The sequence below is a fragment of the Culex pipiens genome, chromosome 2, assembly GCF_016801865.2.
Source record: "Culex pipiens pallens isolate TS chromosome 2, TS_CPP_V2, whole genome shotgun sequence".
Lineage (NCBI taxonomy): Eukaryota > Metazoa > Arthropoda > Insecta > Diptera > Culicidae > Culex > Culex pipiens.
This window is the reverse complement of record NC_068938.1, coordinates 77,765,069-77,780,023: the sequence shown is the minus strand read 5'-3', so window position 1 is coordinate 77,780,023 and position 14,955 is coordinate 77,765,069. Positions and strand designations below refer to the sequence as shown.

The 14,955-nt window shown below is 34.6% G+C and overlaps 1 protein-coding gene across 7 annotated transcripts in view; it reads right to left on the bottom strand.

Moving 5' to 3' along the window:
• The window catches only part of LOC120413569 (tyrosine-protein kinase Btk29A), a 210,904-nt gene that overhangs the window by 70,154 nt on the left and 125,795 nt on the right, over nucleotides 1–14,955 (bottom strand). The window contains exon 1 of one of the 7 annotated variants that reach the window (XM_039574454.2): nucleotides 1,796–2,193. The exons of the other annotated variants lie outside the window; for them this stretch is intronic. Coding sequence (XP_039430388.1) covers nucleotides 1,796–1,820 — 25 coding nt within the window. The 5' untranslated portion in view covers nucleotides 1,821–2,193. Of the gene's footprint in view, nucleotides 1–1,795; nucleotides 2,194–14,955 lie in introns of those variants that run through there. 7 annotated transcript variants of the gene reach the window in all.

The following is a 14,955-nucleotide window of genomic DNA, read 5'->3' as shown; positions in this document are numbered from 1 at the left end:
AAAATGCACCAGAATTCCTAAAAGTATTCAAGGTTTTGAGCTTGTTTTTTTTTATTTGGTCGAAATTTTGTCCATGTACTGCACACTAAAAAAATATGGTAATATTACATCTGGGAACGGGTAAATTTTATACGTCTGAAAATGTGTAATTTTATCACTTTTCTGGTGTAATGTCACTTTTTCAGTCTAAATTGAGGTTAAACTATATCAGAATAGAAGGAATATTCAACTTTAAAAAATTACAATTTCCAGATTTATACAATTTTTTGCTGTGTGCTTATGTCAAAAGATCTCAATTGGCATAATGAGTTTTTCCTTACAATTTTGTGGGCTGGTCAATGAGAATGTGAATATTCAAAAATTAGTATCCTTCTTATAGATTTGGTGTCTTTAGCGAAGTATCAGTTAATGACTAGGGTAGTTGAGACAAAATTGGCACACAAAAGTTACTGATTTTTATAATTCAAGTTTTATTTCAAGTTTTTGACTTCTTCAAAATTTTCCCAAAAAACATTTGCATTTTTTTTATTTATTATTATTCAGAATACTTTGCAGAACTTTTTTTTCTGCATTTTTTTTATCAAATAGAGGTTTTCTACAAATGTTTAATTTTGTAACCACAAATCGGAAAAAGACATGGAATGAAAGTATTGTTATAACTGGCAGCCACTGGCTTAAAAATTTGTAATAAAAAAAACGAATTGATATTCTGTAATTTTTTGACAAAAGCGACTTTTCAACTTTTTAAGGTGCAATTTTACTACAATTTATGTAGAAAATAAAAAAATACACTTTAACAGATGTACATTTACATTTTTTTTTTCGAAATTAAAATCTATTTCAGAAGTATTATTGCAATCATTTTATTAACTGTGTAACTGTAACAATGAAAGAAGCATTTTGTGGAACTTTAACTTTAAGTTTGAACATTTTGAAAATTAGGAACCAAATTTGTTTTTTTTGCCTCCTCCCCTCGACATCAACTTGAGCCAAAGAACATAAATTTCAGGCAAAATTTGTACAAGTCTTATTCAGAATAAATGATGAAATAAAATCTAGGAATAGGGACAGATTTTTTGTCGAGAAAAAAAAAAGAAAAAAAAGACATTTTTGCCATCTTTTAGAAAACTAAACAATAATTCTTTTGCGCCAGAATTTCGAATGTTATCTTGATCCAGTTATGCATTAAAAAAGAATGATGTTTGAAACGTGATGTCAAACAAACCTTGTTTAAAACAAAAGGTAAATCAAATTTTATGACAATCGAATAAACACATTTTGTTTTTCTAAAACAGTTTAGACTCGATTATACGAAGGTCTTGGAAAAAAATTATTTCGGCAAATCTAATAACGAAGAAAAAAAAATTATTGTCTTTTTATTGACGAGTTGTGGTGGTGTCGGTGACCCCTTAACTAGAGCAAGAGAAAATGCATTTGGTCATTTAATAGGCTATCAACCACTAAAATTTGACAAAAATGGTGCTAACTCGAATTAGTGTTGATTTTTTCTACAATTTGCTATTTTTGACTGAAATTTAAACTGGAGAAAGAATTAAGTTTAAGTTCATTTTTGGTCCATCAAAAATAGTTCAAATTTACAGAATAAATACTTTAAAAACATTCTATGAAACCATGTTCTTTCTTTGATTTGTAGAAAGGGGGATTTTATAAAGGTACTTTTTAAAATGATTCCACCGCATTTCTAAGCGATATTTGAGATTTTATTCAAACAAAATAAATGTTTATTTTTTGGGGAAAATTATGACATTCAATGATAAAAATAGAAACAATTTACCAATCCGATAACCAGACAGTAGCATCCTTGCTCAGGGTGTGACGTCAATCCGACACACGCTTACTCGCTGTTTACAATCGCTGATACTGAAAAATATCCAACGATTTGCTTGCTCCAACGTCAATTAATCTTCCCGCTTCGTCGACTCTAATCCGTTGATCCACTCGTCGATTAACAACTCCCCTTGCACTTTTCCGTTTATTTTAATCTGTTGTTTTGTTTGATAACTCCTTCTAGATCTTCACCGAAGAGTGGCGCGGTAGCTGTTGTTTCACTAAACTCACAAACACTATCGATAAACACACAAATACACACACACTTTCATCAGGAAAACAATAATAACGAAATTGCTTTTTCATTCGCTTTTCTTCTGCTTGTATTTCTCGTACCCCTTCACCACAACCTCAGTTGGTCGCTCGTCGTCATCAGGAAGTGTAATAGGGCCCTTGAGCACATGTCTTGGATCGCGCAAGTTTCACTTCATTTCTTTGCCGTTTTTTCTTCAACAACACTACACTGATTGGTGATCGTCGTGGATTTCTTGGTGTGTGGGAGTCGTCGTTTCAAGGGTTGGGGGAGCGGGTGAAAATTGATTAAGGTTTTTTCTTCCTTGACGTTACTTGGCCGACGACTGACGTTTCTTCCGAAGAGATTCCGCAAGTCAGCGCGAGCCGCGTGTGAATTGAGGGAGATTTTCGCGGGCCCCTAATTGAGGAAGCAAACACTTGAGAGCTCAAACCGTTTGGCCCGAGAACCTGATCGTCGATTATCACCTTCCAGGCAACACTCTTGAACTCCGTTGCGTCAGACGTTTCAGACGTCTGATGGCGCCTTCGCTTAAACGTTTTCTCCTTGGACGCGGACCTCCACACTCCCTTTCACTTGTTCTAGAGAACGTGCTGCAACACTGACTCTCCTCGGAGCGGGGTTGCACAGAACTCGTTTCCGAAATCAACAACCACAACAACAGCGCGGTGCTGGCCAAGTTCCTCACGTTTGGATCGCTCGTCCAAGACTACTTTCGCTTTCGTCTAGGCCGCGAAGCCACTCGAACTTCTTCGTGGTTGAACGTCGTCTTCTTCTTCGGAGTAGGGGCCACCTCGCGCGGGAGCACTACTGCACAATGGAGTTGTTGTTGATGTTCAGCTCGAAAGAAAAACCGTTTTAGTTTCTCGAAAAAATCGACGCAAATTGCCCACAACTTCGAGAGAGAATCGGGGTGGCGCAGTGCACGATCCGGAACGACCGAGACGGTTTTTTTTTCAGTGTTTGCCAATGTAAATATGAGTTTTCCACGACCGACTGAGCGCGCGCGTTGTTGTTGGTGGTGATTCGTGCCGTTGGTTGTAGCGGCACGATACTGACTGACTACCGAGCTGGCTGGGCATTGTTGCTTCTATTGCTCGATCGTGGCGAGTTTTTCTTCGGACGAGCGAGCGGAAAAAAGGCAGGGTGGAAGTTGTAGGAAGTTTGGTGAACAGTTTTATATTTTTTTAATATCCTTTCATTGTTTTTTTTTATTTTTCATAAAAAAAAAATTTTTATTCTAAAAACTGACTAATCAAAGATATGTTGTTTATAAATTCTAAAGTACTTTTTTAAAACAAACAATGCGCTAAGTGTAAAAGTAAGTGAGAATTGAAGATGAAGTCAAAAAAAAAATATATATGTAATTAATTGCTCAAATATTTTTAATAAAATAATGTGTTATAACTAAATAATTTAAAACAACAAAAACTTTTTCCAAAAATACCTGCAATTTGTAGTCGTTAATTATCTTTAATAGATAATCTTGAACTAAAAGCAAGTGTTCACATTATTGAAGCTGTTTCAATAATTTACAAAATAATGGTATAGAAATAAATTTAGTTTTCTTGCATTCTTATAAATATTCCAAATTATCTAAAAATAAATGATCACTTATTGTTTACCTTGATTTATATTTGTTTTGAACTTGTAGTTAATATTCTATACATCTAGATTACTTTTTCAAAACAACCAATGCGCCATGGGTTTCCTATGTACATAAGAACTTTTGAAAACATAAGCGAAATATGTACTTAAAGTAAGAAAGTGTACTATTTTTATTTTAAATTATAAAACAAACATTTCGAAATATATTTTTTGCAATTCCGTCGTGAAACTACTTACTTTTTCTGTCATTCTTGAACGACGAAATAGCCTACTTTTCTGTACCAAAAATAACAGAATCGAATAGCAACACTTTTCAAAATAAATGCTGAAAAGTTCGACTTTTCAGCACTGAAATGGGTGCTGAAAAGTTAAACTTTTCAGCACTTGTTTTGAAAAGTAACACTTTTCAACATTTTTTTGATTTAAACGATTTATTGACAAAATACATGAAAATTCGACTTAAAATTTCACTCAATGGGTGTTTTTCGAAATTGCAAAAAATGTTGTATGGAACTCGTTGCAAAACTTGATTTTTTCAGCACTCGTCGTATTTATCCAACTCGGTGAACCTCGTTGGATAAATGTACGACTCGTGCTGAAAATATCCTCTTTTTGCAACTTGTTGCATAAACTACTATTTAGCAGTTCACTGTTGATTACATTAAAGTTCTTTCTTGTCTTTGATATCTTATCTCATCTGTCTCATATAATATAATTTAAGCCGTTTGGAAGTGTAAATCGCGATTTTATAATCTGAAAATATGTTTTAAGAGGGGTTGAGAAAATTAAGAAAAATACATCATCGATTGAAATTTGAGGGTAAATTGAGTAGAACTAAAAAAAATAATTTTTGGTAATTTTGTCCGAAAAAGCAATGGTAGAGATTTTTTCTCAGTTTTTCGAATATATTTTTTTTCTTAAAAAAAGGATAGACACTATTTTTCAAAATAAAAAAAAAACAATTTTGTTGAATAATTAACCAAGAGTGCCTATAGATCAAAAGCAGTACACTTTATCGAAATTTTACAAAATTATTTTGCGAAACTGTCAAAAAAGAACCATTTCAAAATATCAAAACTTGGTCAAAAACAAAATGTGCATCATCCCCTCAAAATCGAGTTTTGAGATAAACAGTTATTGAAAATGGTAAATTTTTTCAGAGTGTAATTATTTTTTTCTGAACAGTCCAAACCATGATCAGATCGGGAAATCTCTTCCCGTGGTACAGATTTTTGAATGTTTTCATAGCACTTTTCTATGGACAGCCCCCAAATTTGTATGGAGGCTTGTATGAAGAAACTAATGATGCAAAATGGCTTTTTTTGGACATAAGGAATCTATGGACAAAGTTTAAAAATAAAAAAAATCAAAAAAATTGCTGAATTGAAAATTATAATGTTTTTTGGATCAAGAAAAAAAATGAATATAAAAATCGTAACATTAAGGATAAAATACTTTAACTATTTTCATTTGTTTAGACTTAAATGAAAAAGCTTCTATATAAATTATTATTTTCTCAAAAACGTGTATTTAAAATACTATGTCAATCTTTCCGTTTTAAATTTTATACGCATCACATAAAATAAAAAAAAAAATAATACACCAGGAAATAAGACGCTCAAAGTGGACAATAAGTAAGATTACTTGTAATGTTTCATTTGAAACATTCACGACCAAATCTGGAGTTGTATTTGAAAAGACTCTATAAACATAGAGAATTCCATAGCTTATAGAACCTTTGAAAAATAATTCTAGAATTGTTGTTAAACTAAGTTAATTTTTTTATAAATATAGATAATATAAATTGAATTTTTATAAATAAAACAGTTTAAAATAAGCTCAAAAGTTATCTAAAATATATTTTGTCGTGAAAATATAAATTTTGGTTGCCCTTAACATAGATCTAAGGTTTTTTCTCAAAATTTATTTTCCCTAAAAGAGCACTCAGCTAGCAAAAACTTAGAAACATGTACCCTCCCTGCAAAGGCTTATGAATTGATCTCAGTTGAAAGGTTCTCCAAATCTCTGAATTGCAAATGTAACATCCTGGAACAGAACTGCTAAATTCTAATAAAAACACAAATTGAAAATTGGTTGCCCTTAAAATAAATTTAGTAACATAAATCAAATATTTCAATATTACTTATTTAGAAACTAACTTAATCAGTCTGTAGTGTAAAATAGTCTAAAGAATCGAATAATACTGTCAGTTTACCGAATCAAAATCATTTTCAACATTTGAATAAAAAAAAGTGTTTTAAAATGCATCTATACACCTGTCCAGTTGTTTTGCAATCATTAATTTCAAAAATTTCTAAGCATTGACAAAAATTTTATTATTGCGAGAAAAAAAAGTTGTTTTTGCGGTGCTGTACATGGCAATTTCATAAAAGTTAAAAATATTTATAAACGAGCCCAAATATGCTAAATATAATAATCAATGCAGAAAAAGTCATTTAAGAAGGTTCTCTTTTGAAGGGGGTGTGACATAAACTTTGAAAAATAATTTGAAACGGCTTAACACAAAAAGGTTAGAATATGTCATGCCGTTCATACGAAATAAGGAAATTTACGAGTGTTAATGTTTGAAAAAATAAGTGTAACGACCCCTTACATTTTAGGCATTCGAAAAATATGTTTTTCAGTAAATTGTAGGTCAAAATGAAGATTAGATGGAAATTTGGTGTTAAAGTGATTTTCGTAAATGTAAAATTGGATAATCCAGCAAAGTGATGTTTACATTAGATACTGGTTGAACGAATAATATTTCCTTGATTTCGTAAAGATTCAAATTTTAGCACAGAATTGAAACCATATAACTGTGAAGTTTGTAAAAATAAATGAGCTTTTATCGTGTATAACGAAATTAAATCGCAAAAATTACGATTTTTTCATATGGGTAATTCTCTACCAACTCACACGAAATCGGGAAAAGTTGCCCCGACCCCTCTTCGATTTGCGTGAAACTTTGTCTTTAGGGGTAACTTTTGTCCCTGATCACGAATCCGAGGTCCGTTTTTTGATATCTCGTGACGGAGGGGCGGTACGACCCCTTCCATTTTTGAACATGCGAAAAAAGAGGTGTTTTTCAATAATTTGCAGCCTGAAACGGTGATGAGATAGAATTTTGATGTCAAAGGGACTTTTATGTAAAATTAGACGCCCGATTTGATGGCGTACTCAGAATTCCGAAAAAACGTATTTTTCATCGAAAAAAAACGCTAAAAAAGTTTTAAAAATTATCCCATTTTCTGTTACTCGACTGTAAAAATTTTTGGAACATGTCATTTTATGGGAAATTTAATGTTCTTTTCGAATCTACATTGACCCAGAAGGGTCATTTTTTCATTTAGAACAAAATTTTTCATTTTAAAATTTCGTGTTTTTTCTAACTTTGCAGGGTTATTTTTTAGAGTGTAACAATGTTCTACAAAGTTGTAGAGCAGACAATTACAAAAATTTTGATATATAGACATAAGGGGTTTGCTTATAAACATCACGAGTTATCGCGATTTTACGAAAAAAAGTTTCGAAAAAGTTACTTTTTGCGTTTCTCTTTGTTTCGTCGTCCGTGTCTGTCGCGGGTGACCATGAACGGCCATAATCGATGACGACCAACTTTTTCAAATTTTTTTCGTAAAATCGCGATAACTCGTGATGTTTATAAGCAAACCCCTTATGTCTATATATCAAAATTTTTGTAATTATCTGCTCTACAACTTTGTAGAACATTGTTACACTCTAAAAAATAACCCTGCAAAGTTAGAAAAAACACGAAATTATAAAATGAAACATTTTGTTCTAAATGAAAAAATGACCCTTCTAGGTCAATGTAGATTCGAAAAGTACATTAAATTTCCCATAAAATGACATGTTCCAAAATTTTTACAGTCGAGTAACGGAAAATGGAAGAATTTTTTAAAATTTTTTAAGTGTTTTTTTCGATGAAAAATACGTTTTTTTCGGAATTCTGAGTACGCCATCAAATCGGGCGTCTAATTTTACATAAAAGTCCCTTTGACACCAAATTTCTATCTCATCACCGTTTCAGGCTGCAAATTATTGAAAAACACCTCTTTTTTCGCATGTTCAAAAATGGAAGGGGTCGTACCGCCCCTCCGTCACGAGATATCAAAAAACAGACCTCGGATTCGTGATCAGGGACAAAAGTTACCCCTAAAGACAAAGTTTCACGCAAATCGAAGAGGGGTCGGGGCAACTGCTGTGTGAGTTGGCGGAGAATTACCCATATGTTTTTTATATTTTTATATATGTCTCGACTTAAATAGGCTCGAGAAGCAAACATCAATCCAAATTTTTCAAAAAAAAATACTGTGCACGGTTCCAAAACTTGAACACTGGATCAGCTCCACTTTTCCGAGCTCCACACTCTCAAGCCCGTGTTACACTTCTCGGGGGGGTTGCCTCTCCGCAAACAGTTTCCATTCGCTGCACCTCACGACGAAGCTGCTCTTTGCATGAAACGACGACGACGACGCGATTCCCCTTTTGTCTAATTCAACCTACCGCCGACCAATCCATCACCGAGAGTAAATTAGCTCTCCGAGTGCGCTCTCCCAAGTCCCTTACACATCGCACTGAGCTGTTCAACGACGAGCCCTTCACGAATCTCGTCGCTGGCAATCGTTATTGAATCGAGCGACTCTTCGTGAATAGCGCTCGCGATGGACAAGCCCCTTCCCCTCTCATACCTCAACTCTTTTCCATCACGAACGAAACAAAAAAACCCGATTTAATATCACCAGAGGTGAAATAGAGCCTTTCTTACAAAATGATGAAACTCCGAGAAATATATTGGTGCAATTATTTTTTCAAAAACATAATGATACCATCCAGCGAGAATTTTACCTAAAGCTTCGAATCTTTTAAAGCTAAACCTCAAATGCCATTTTTTTTTATTTCAGAAGTACATTATTTGTCGCAAGACATTTAAATTTAATTAAGAAAAACATATTGGATTGACATTATTAGAAAAAAAAATAAAGGGTACTCAGTCTATAATGTTAGTCTATGATTAACTTAAAAAAATACGTATCGCTATTGCACTTTGTCGATCAATTATGAGAAGCCAGAAAGAACACTTACACGCGCAGCGTAAAACGCGCAAGCGTAAAAGCGCTGGCGTTGAAGCTTCGACTTGACGACTTGTCGAGTGAGAACGAGAACGAGCCGGGACTTCGAATTTGATGTTTAGTATATGATTTTGTATAAATCCAAAAATTTAATAGGAAAAAATAGGGTAAAAATAAGACGAAAAACACTAAAATCGCTATATCTCTGGAAATACATTTTGGAAAAGCTTCAAATTTTGGGCCCAAACAGTTTATGGCGCATGTTTTCGAATCGTTTTTTGTTTGAAACTGAATTCTTTAAATTTGATAGTGTTATCTGTAAAATAGTCCAAAAAATACCTCTAAAAATGGCTTTGACCACATTTACTGGTCGAAAATTGTGAATCGAAAAATAAAATGTTCGTCTCCGACCCCACGGCTACAGATCTGGCTTTTAAAAATTGTGGGTTTTACGAGCGGTTTTCCAGTGATGGAAGACACAAATTTTTAAGAGCGGATACAGAGATCGGCCATGTATTTCAGAAAGAGAGCTCTCAAAAATCAGACTTTGAGTTCCGGGTTTCGGGCGAAAATTCAATCGAAAGAGCGCATCTAAACCTTCAATTTAGTAATAGGATTTTTTCCTGGGACGAATCCTCGCCGTGCACGAATTTTTTTAGATTTCTGAAAAAAGCGTTTTTCCAAAAGCAAACCTTAAACCTTTCTTTTGTAAGAAAGGCAAAAAAACAAAGATTTTCCTCACCCTTCCTCTCTCATCCCGGTCTTCGTTCAATAGTACTAGCAAAACAATAACAACGTATTGTGAATGGACTTTTTTTTCTGTGCGATCTTCCTCTCCTCTCACTCTTTAGGTCTCTCCCCGAAAGTGGTGCACTCTACGATCAAACAAAAGCCTTTCCGAAGAGGCCTTTTCAGACAGTTTGACTTCGTGAAGGTGAGCGAACCAAAATTGAGGCAATTTTTTAAGTTCCCTCATGCTCAAGAGGTAAGCACTGCTAAAGGCACTGCTAGCTTTCTTTTTGGCAAAAATAGTGAATTTTGTAACAACAAAATTTCAAGATAAATTAAACACCAGCAAACTAATCTTCAATTAAAAAAAAAAAAACAACGTACAACTTAAACGTGAGCAATATGTTAAAATTAATATTTATTTAGTTTGCAACAGTGAGTTTTTCCAAACATATTTGTTCACACTTCAAGTTAAATTATCATCAAAACAAAATAGAGAAGGAAAAAACTGCAATAAGCAACAATTTCATGAACAATGTTTTGTGGATGTATGTCGATTCAAAAGTAGCAAAACATTTAAGAATGTCTTGCCTGTAAAATGTACATGATTTAAAATAAATTTCAATTTGGTTAGTGAAATCAAACATCAATTTTAAATTGAAATTTGAAGAAGCAAACCATTTTCAAAAGTGCCGCCAGCTTCGTAGGAGAAAAACAAACGACAAAGCGAGGCAAAACACGAACCACGAAATTGATCGGCAACTTTAATAGCGAAGCGAATAACAAAAAAAAAACGTTCCATTAATGAAAAACAAGAAAAACCCACAACACACACACACGTCAGAGTAGTGCAAGCGTGTTTTTTTTGTTTTGTTTACCAGCGTCTCTTAGTTGGTGTGGGTGAGCAGGGAGGGTACCACTTTTTTGGAGAGAGGTTTCTAATTTCGATCGCTTTGGAGCAAAAAAAAAACATGCAACATAAAAAGCAAATTTGGAGCTTGAAAAGCGCGATGAAATTGAGAAGAAGGGGGGTGGGATTTCCAATTGGAATCGAAAGGTGGGTAAAAGTTTTGTTTCGTTCCACCACAAATTTGACCTGTCAATTTTGTGGAGTTTGAAAAACAAACAAAAATCTGCATTTGATTGCTTTACCGATTTGTAGGTTAATTGAAGTTAGTCGCTTACTACATGGTAAGAGCACCACATTAATGCAACTCGAAACGTGTTTTTAAATGAACGAGATAGCTGTGGCGCATTTAACGAAAAACAAAATTAGAACTCAACGTCATATATTTTCCAAAAACAATCAGAATTTAGAACGGTAAAATTGATAACAAATAGAAATATTTTTAATTTATTTTTAACTGCCTAGATCGGTGTTTCTAGCAGAGCAATTCTCTGAGATTTCGGTCATTCGTTTTTATTTGCATTTTTTAATCCGGGTAAAACGTTTTGTGTGCCTTCAGTATACCCAAAGAAGCCATTTTGCATCATTAGTTCATTCATATAATTTTCCATACAAATTTGGTAAATACAAAAATGAAATGTAAAAATTCAAAAACCTGTATCTTTTGAGGGAATTTTTTGATCGATTTGGTGTCTTCGGCAAAGTTGTAGGCATGGATATGGACTACACTGAAAGAAATGATACACGGTCAAAAAAATTGGTGATTTTTAATTTCACTTTTTGTCACTAAAACTTGATTTGCAAAAAAACACTACTTTTTTTATTTTCTGACATGTTCATATGATTGGTCCGATTTACAATTCTAAAATTTAAAACATTCGTGAAATTTTCCGATTTTTTCGAAAACAATATTTTCAAAATATTTAAATCAAGACTAACATTTCAAAACGGCCAAAAACTTGAAAAACATCTATTTTTTCTGTTTTTAAGCCTTTGCATGACAATATCTCAGCATTTAAGGGTCGTATCAACAAAGTTCAAAAAAGCAAAATATAGAGAATTTTCTCAGCTTTTTAAAAATATTTTTTTTAAACTGGGCAAACATAAACATAAAAATGGCTATAACTTGAAAACGATGCACTTTATCAAAATTTCACTAAAGTACTTTTTGATTGCAATTTGATTTTACATCGAAAAATGAAGTTGAAAAATTTGTGTGACCAATATTTCGTTTTTTTTTTAAATCAGTATTGATTCAAAAATTCATAACTCGGTCAAAGATTTTTTGCTCATTCTGGAAATTTCTGAAAAGTTGGCATTTAATGTCCTCTAAAACATATCAGAAAATAAAAAAAAATAAAAATAGTTTTTGCAAATCAAGTTTTAGTGACAAACAGTGAAATTAAAAATCATTAATTTTATTTACCGTGCATCATTTCTTTCAGTGTAGTTCATATCCATGCCTACAACCTTGCCGGAGACACCAAATCGATCAAAAAATACCTTCAAAAGATACAGGTTTTTGAATTTTCAAACATCATTTTTGTATGGACAGCTGCCAAATTTGTATGGAAAATTATATGAACGAACAAATGATGCAAAATGGCTTCTTTGGGCATACCGAAGGCACCAAAAAAGTTTTAGCCGGATTAAAAAAAACAAAAATTAAAATTGAAAAAAGATCAATTCCGTCGAGAACTGCTCAGCAGTATTTTTTTTCTACAGAGCAATTATCTTTACAATTATATTTTTTTTTTCGGCTGCAGTTCATACAAAAAAAGTTATTTAAATATAGTCTACTCGTGACTCGATTATCCGAAGGTTTCTTAGAAACTTCGGATAATCGAATCATGGACAGAACATTTCATTTTTCTATTATCTCACTAATATAAAATTTTAGTTCTGTAACCCCATTTTAGTCAAACTTGAGTGATGCCAGTTACATTGAAAAAATCATTTTCTAAATTCCATCACCGGCATTTTGGCCGCCATCTTGGATTAAAAAAAATTCAAATCACTTCAGAGCATTTTTGGGGTCATATTTGAGCTGAACGAACAACAATGAAAAAGGTATTTTTTGTGATATTCGAATTAAATTTATTCTGAGGACTCCTGTATCTTCAGAACTGATTTTCTGATCGGTTTGGTGTCTTCGACAAAGTTGCAGGTATTGCTTAGGAAATTTCCTGTACATCCATAAAACTAAATAATTCAATTTATTGCGATAACGAATCATCCTTATGGTAATGACGTGAATCCATAATTCATGTTATCAACTTCCTCAAAATCTGAACATGTAAATCCAAATGAACCCCTCTAATTGTATCCATTTGACCGATACGAAAAACTCCCGTTAGCCAGCTGTAAAACGAATAATTCTCCAGCTCATCTTGCATGCATTCTAGTTAGAACGAAAAGATCTTCGACAATAAATCATACCGCCCATTCATCAGTCTGAAACCAAAATTTCACCGACGAACAGACACAGCAACAACAAATCACTCCGCTCATCATCTGTCAGTCCCTTCCGTAAAAGCATTCGGGGTCGACCTTTTCCCGAAATCCTTTTCCTTTTAGCCCCCTCGAAAAAAAAAGCAACAGCATAACCTCAAATGTATCATGTTCACTTTATTTTTTTTTAATTCTTACCGGGGCGGATCAGCTGTCAGCTGGCAGCCCAACCAATATCCCCATCGAGATGACCTTTCTCGACGATCTCCTTTCACGCCACGGCGGAGGCCAACCAGAATTCGAGAACGTCGTCGCGCCGTCGAAAAAAAAGCATAACTTGTGCAACAGGTTTGCCGTCTGCATCGGGCTTGAAGGAGAAACGATCGAGAATCGACAGAGAGAGGGGGAACAAAATGATTTCAAGGGTTCGTCGTCTATCCTTGCGGTGCGTGCTAGGAAAGGAAAACATCGCATGAGTTTTTGGTCGGTAGATGGCGTTGAACAGATCTCAACTAAGCTAGATGTGAGATTTTCGTGGAATAAAATATGACCAACAAGTTTGTCGAAGATTCGAAAACGATCGAGTCGATACAGAAAAGTTATTGATAATGCGATGAAAATGGTTTGTCTTCATCGCATCGCTGATAACTCTTCTAGATCAATTCGGATTGTCATGCAGTCTTCGACAAAGTTGTTGATAATACAACTCTATATAAGAAAAACAAGTTTGATCAAGTTTGGATCAGTACAACGCCCTCTATCGAATAAATCTTCATGCGATGTTCTCTAATATCATAATAGATCATCAGTCACCCTATCGAAAAGTTCAACTCAGGGAAGTCCCGACCCTAATGGGATGATCATGTAACAACAGTGCGTCCCTCGACCATCAATACCAATGTTTGAAGAAGCAGATCGCGCTGAACTGATCACGTTTAGGTTCTTAGGATCCTCCTCGGATGTTGATTTATGTACTTATCTGCGGCGGCGATCTTCACCGCGAGTAATATTTCATGGCAAATCGCTTTCGTCGTCCCTCACAATTGGATTGAAAGCCGATCGGGTCCAGAATGAAAAGAGGATTAAAGCAGAGAACGCATGAAAGAAGGATTCCTGTAACGAGATTCCGATTGAGAGGTGTCGTTATCTCGGGGATCGAATCTCGGCTGCGTATCGGATTGGTTCTTTTTCAACCCAAACGAGTGATTGATGGCTGAATGGCGCTCATCCGGTGTTGTTGGTCTTTCACCGGGGAGGTCATTGATTCGAGGCGCGTTCAACGGGGCGAAATTTCACTAATCATGATGGGTCGATCCACTCAAAATCGCTTTTCCCAGGGAGATCTCCACCGATATCTCCCCATCAGAAAACTTCGCTTTTTTTCGTTTGTCATCGAGTCTTCAAATGATAGCTTCATCGCCGCCACGGTGACCCTGTTGAACCTCCAGCGAAACGCGCATCTTCGTCGTGAGTTGTCTCAAGTTTAAATATTGAACAATGCAATGGGGGAGATTATAGAGCACATACTTTGAAGCGTGTACACGCCCCCGCATAAATGCCTTTGGGAATCGTGCAACGTGAGCATAACCGGTGTTTATTGACACACCTTACTTTAATGATACACAAAAGCTGATTCGTTCCCTCTTTTAGTTCCCAGCTTTCCAAGAATGTGTCCCTCGAGTTATTATCCTATCAAGTTTATGCCCGTATGGGTTATAAAGGGGAACCCTCACTATGTCAAACTCATAATAGTTCCATTATAGTTTTAAGTCTTGTTTGACAGTTGAAATTGAGTGCAGGAAATATGGAATGTTGATTGCCCCTCTGGAAGTGTGTCGTTGTCTTTGTCGAGTATTTCAGTTATTAAAGTTGTCTTTCAGAAACAAAATAGCTTAATTGTAGTTCTATTGAGGTCATCACGGAATCAGTCACTCCTCACAACCATTTGACACGACTTTAGTCACGTTAAAAATCGCCTTATTATGCCAACTCCTTCCAGAAGTACCAGATCACGCACGTTTTCAACAACGCTCCATCAACGCATCACAGCTAGAGCTGCTCTCCAA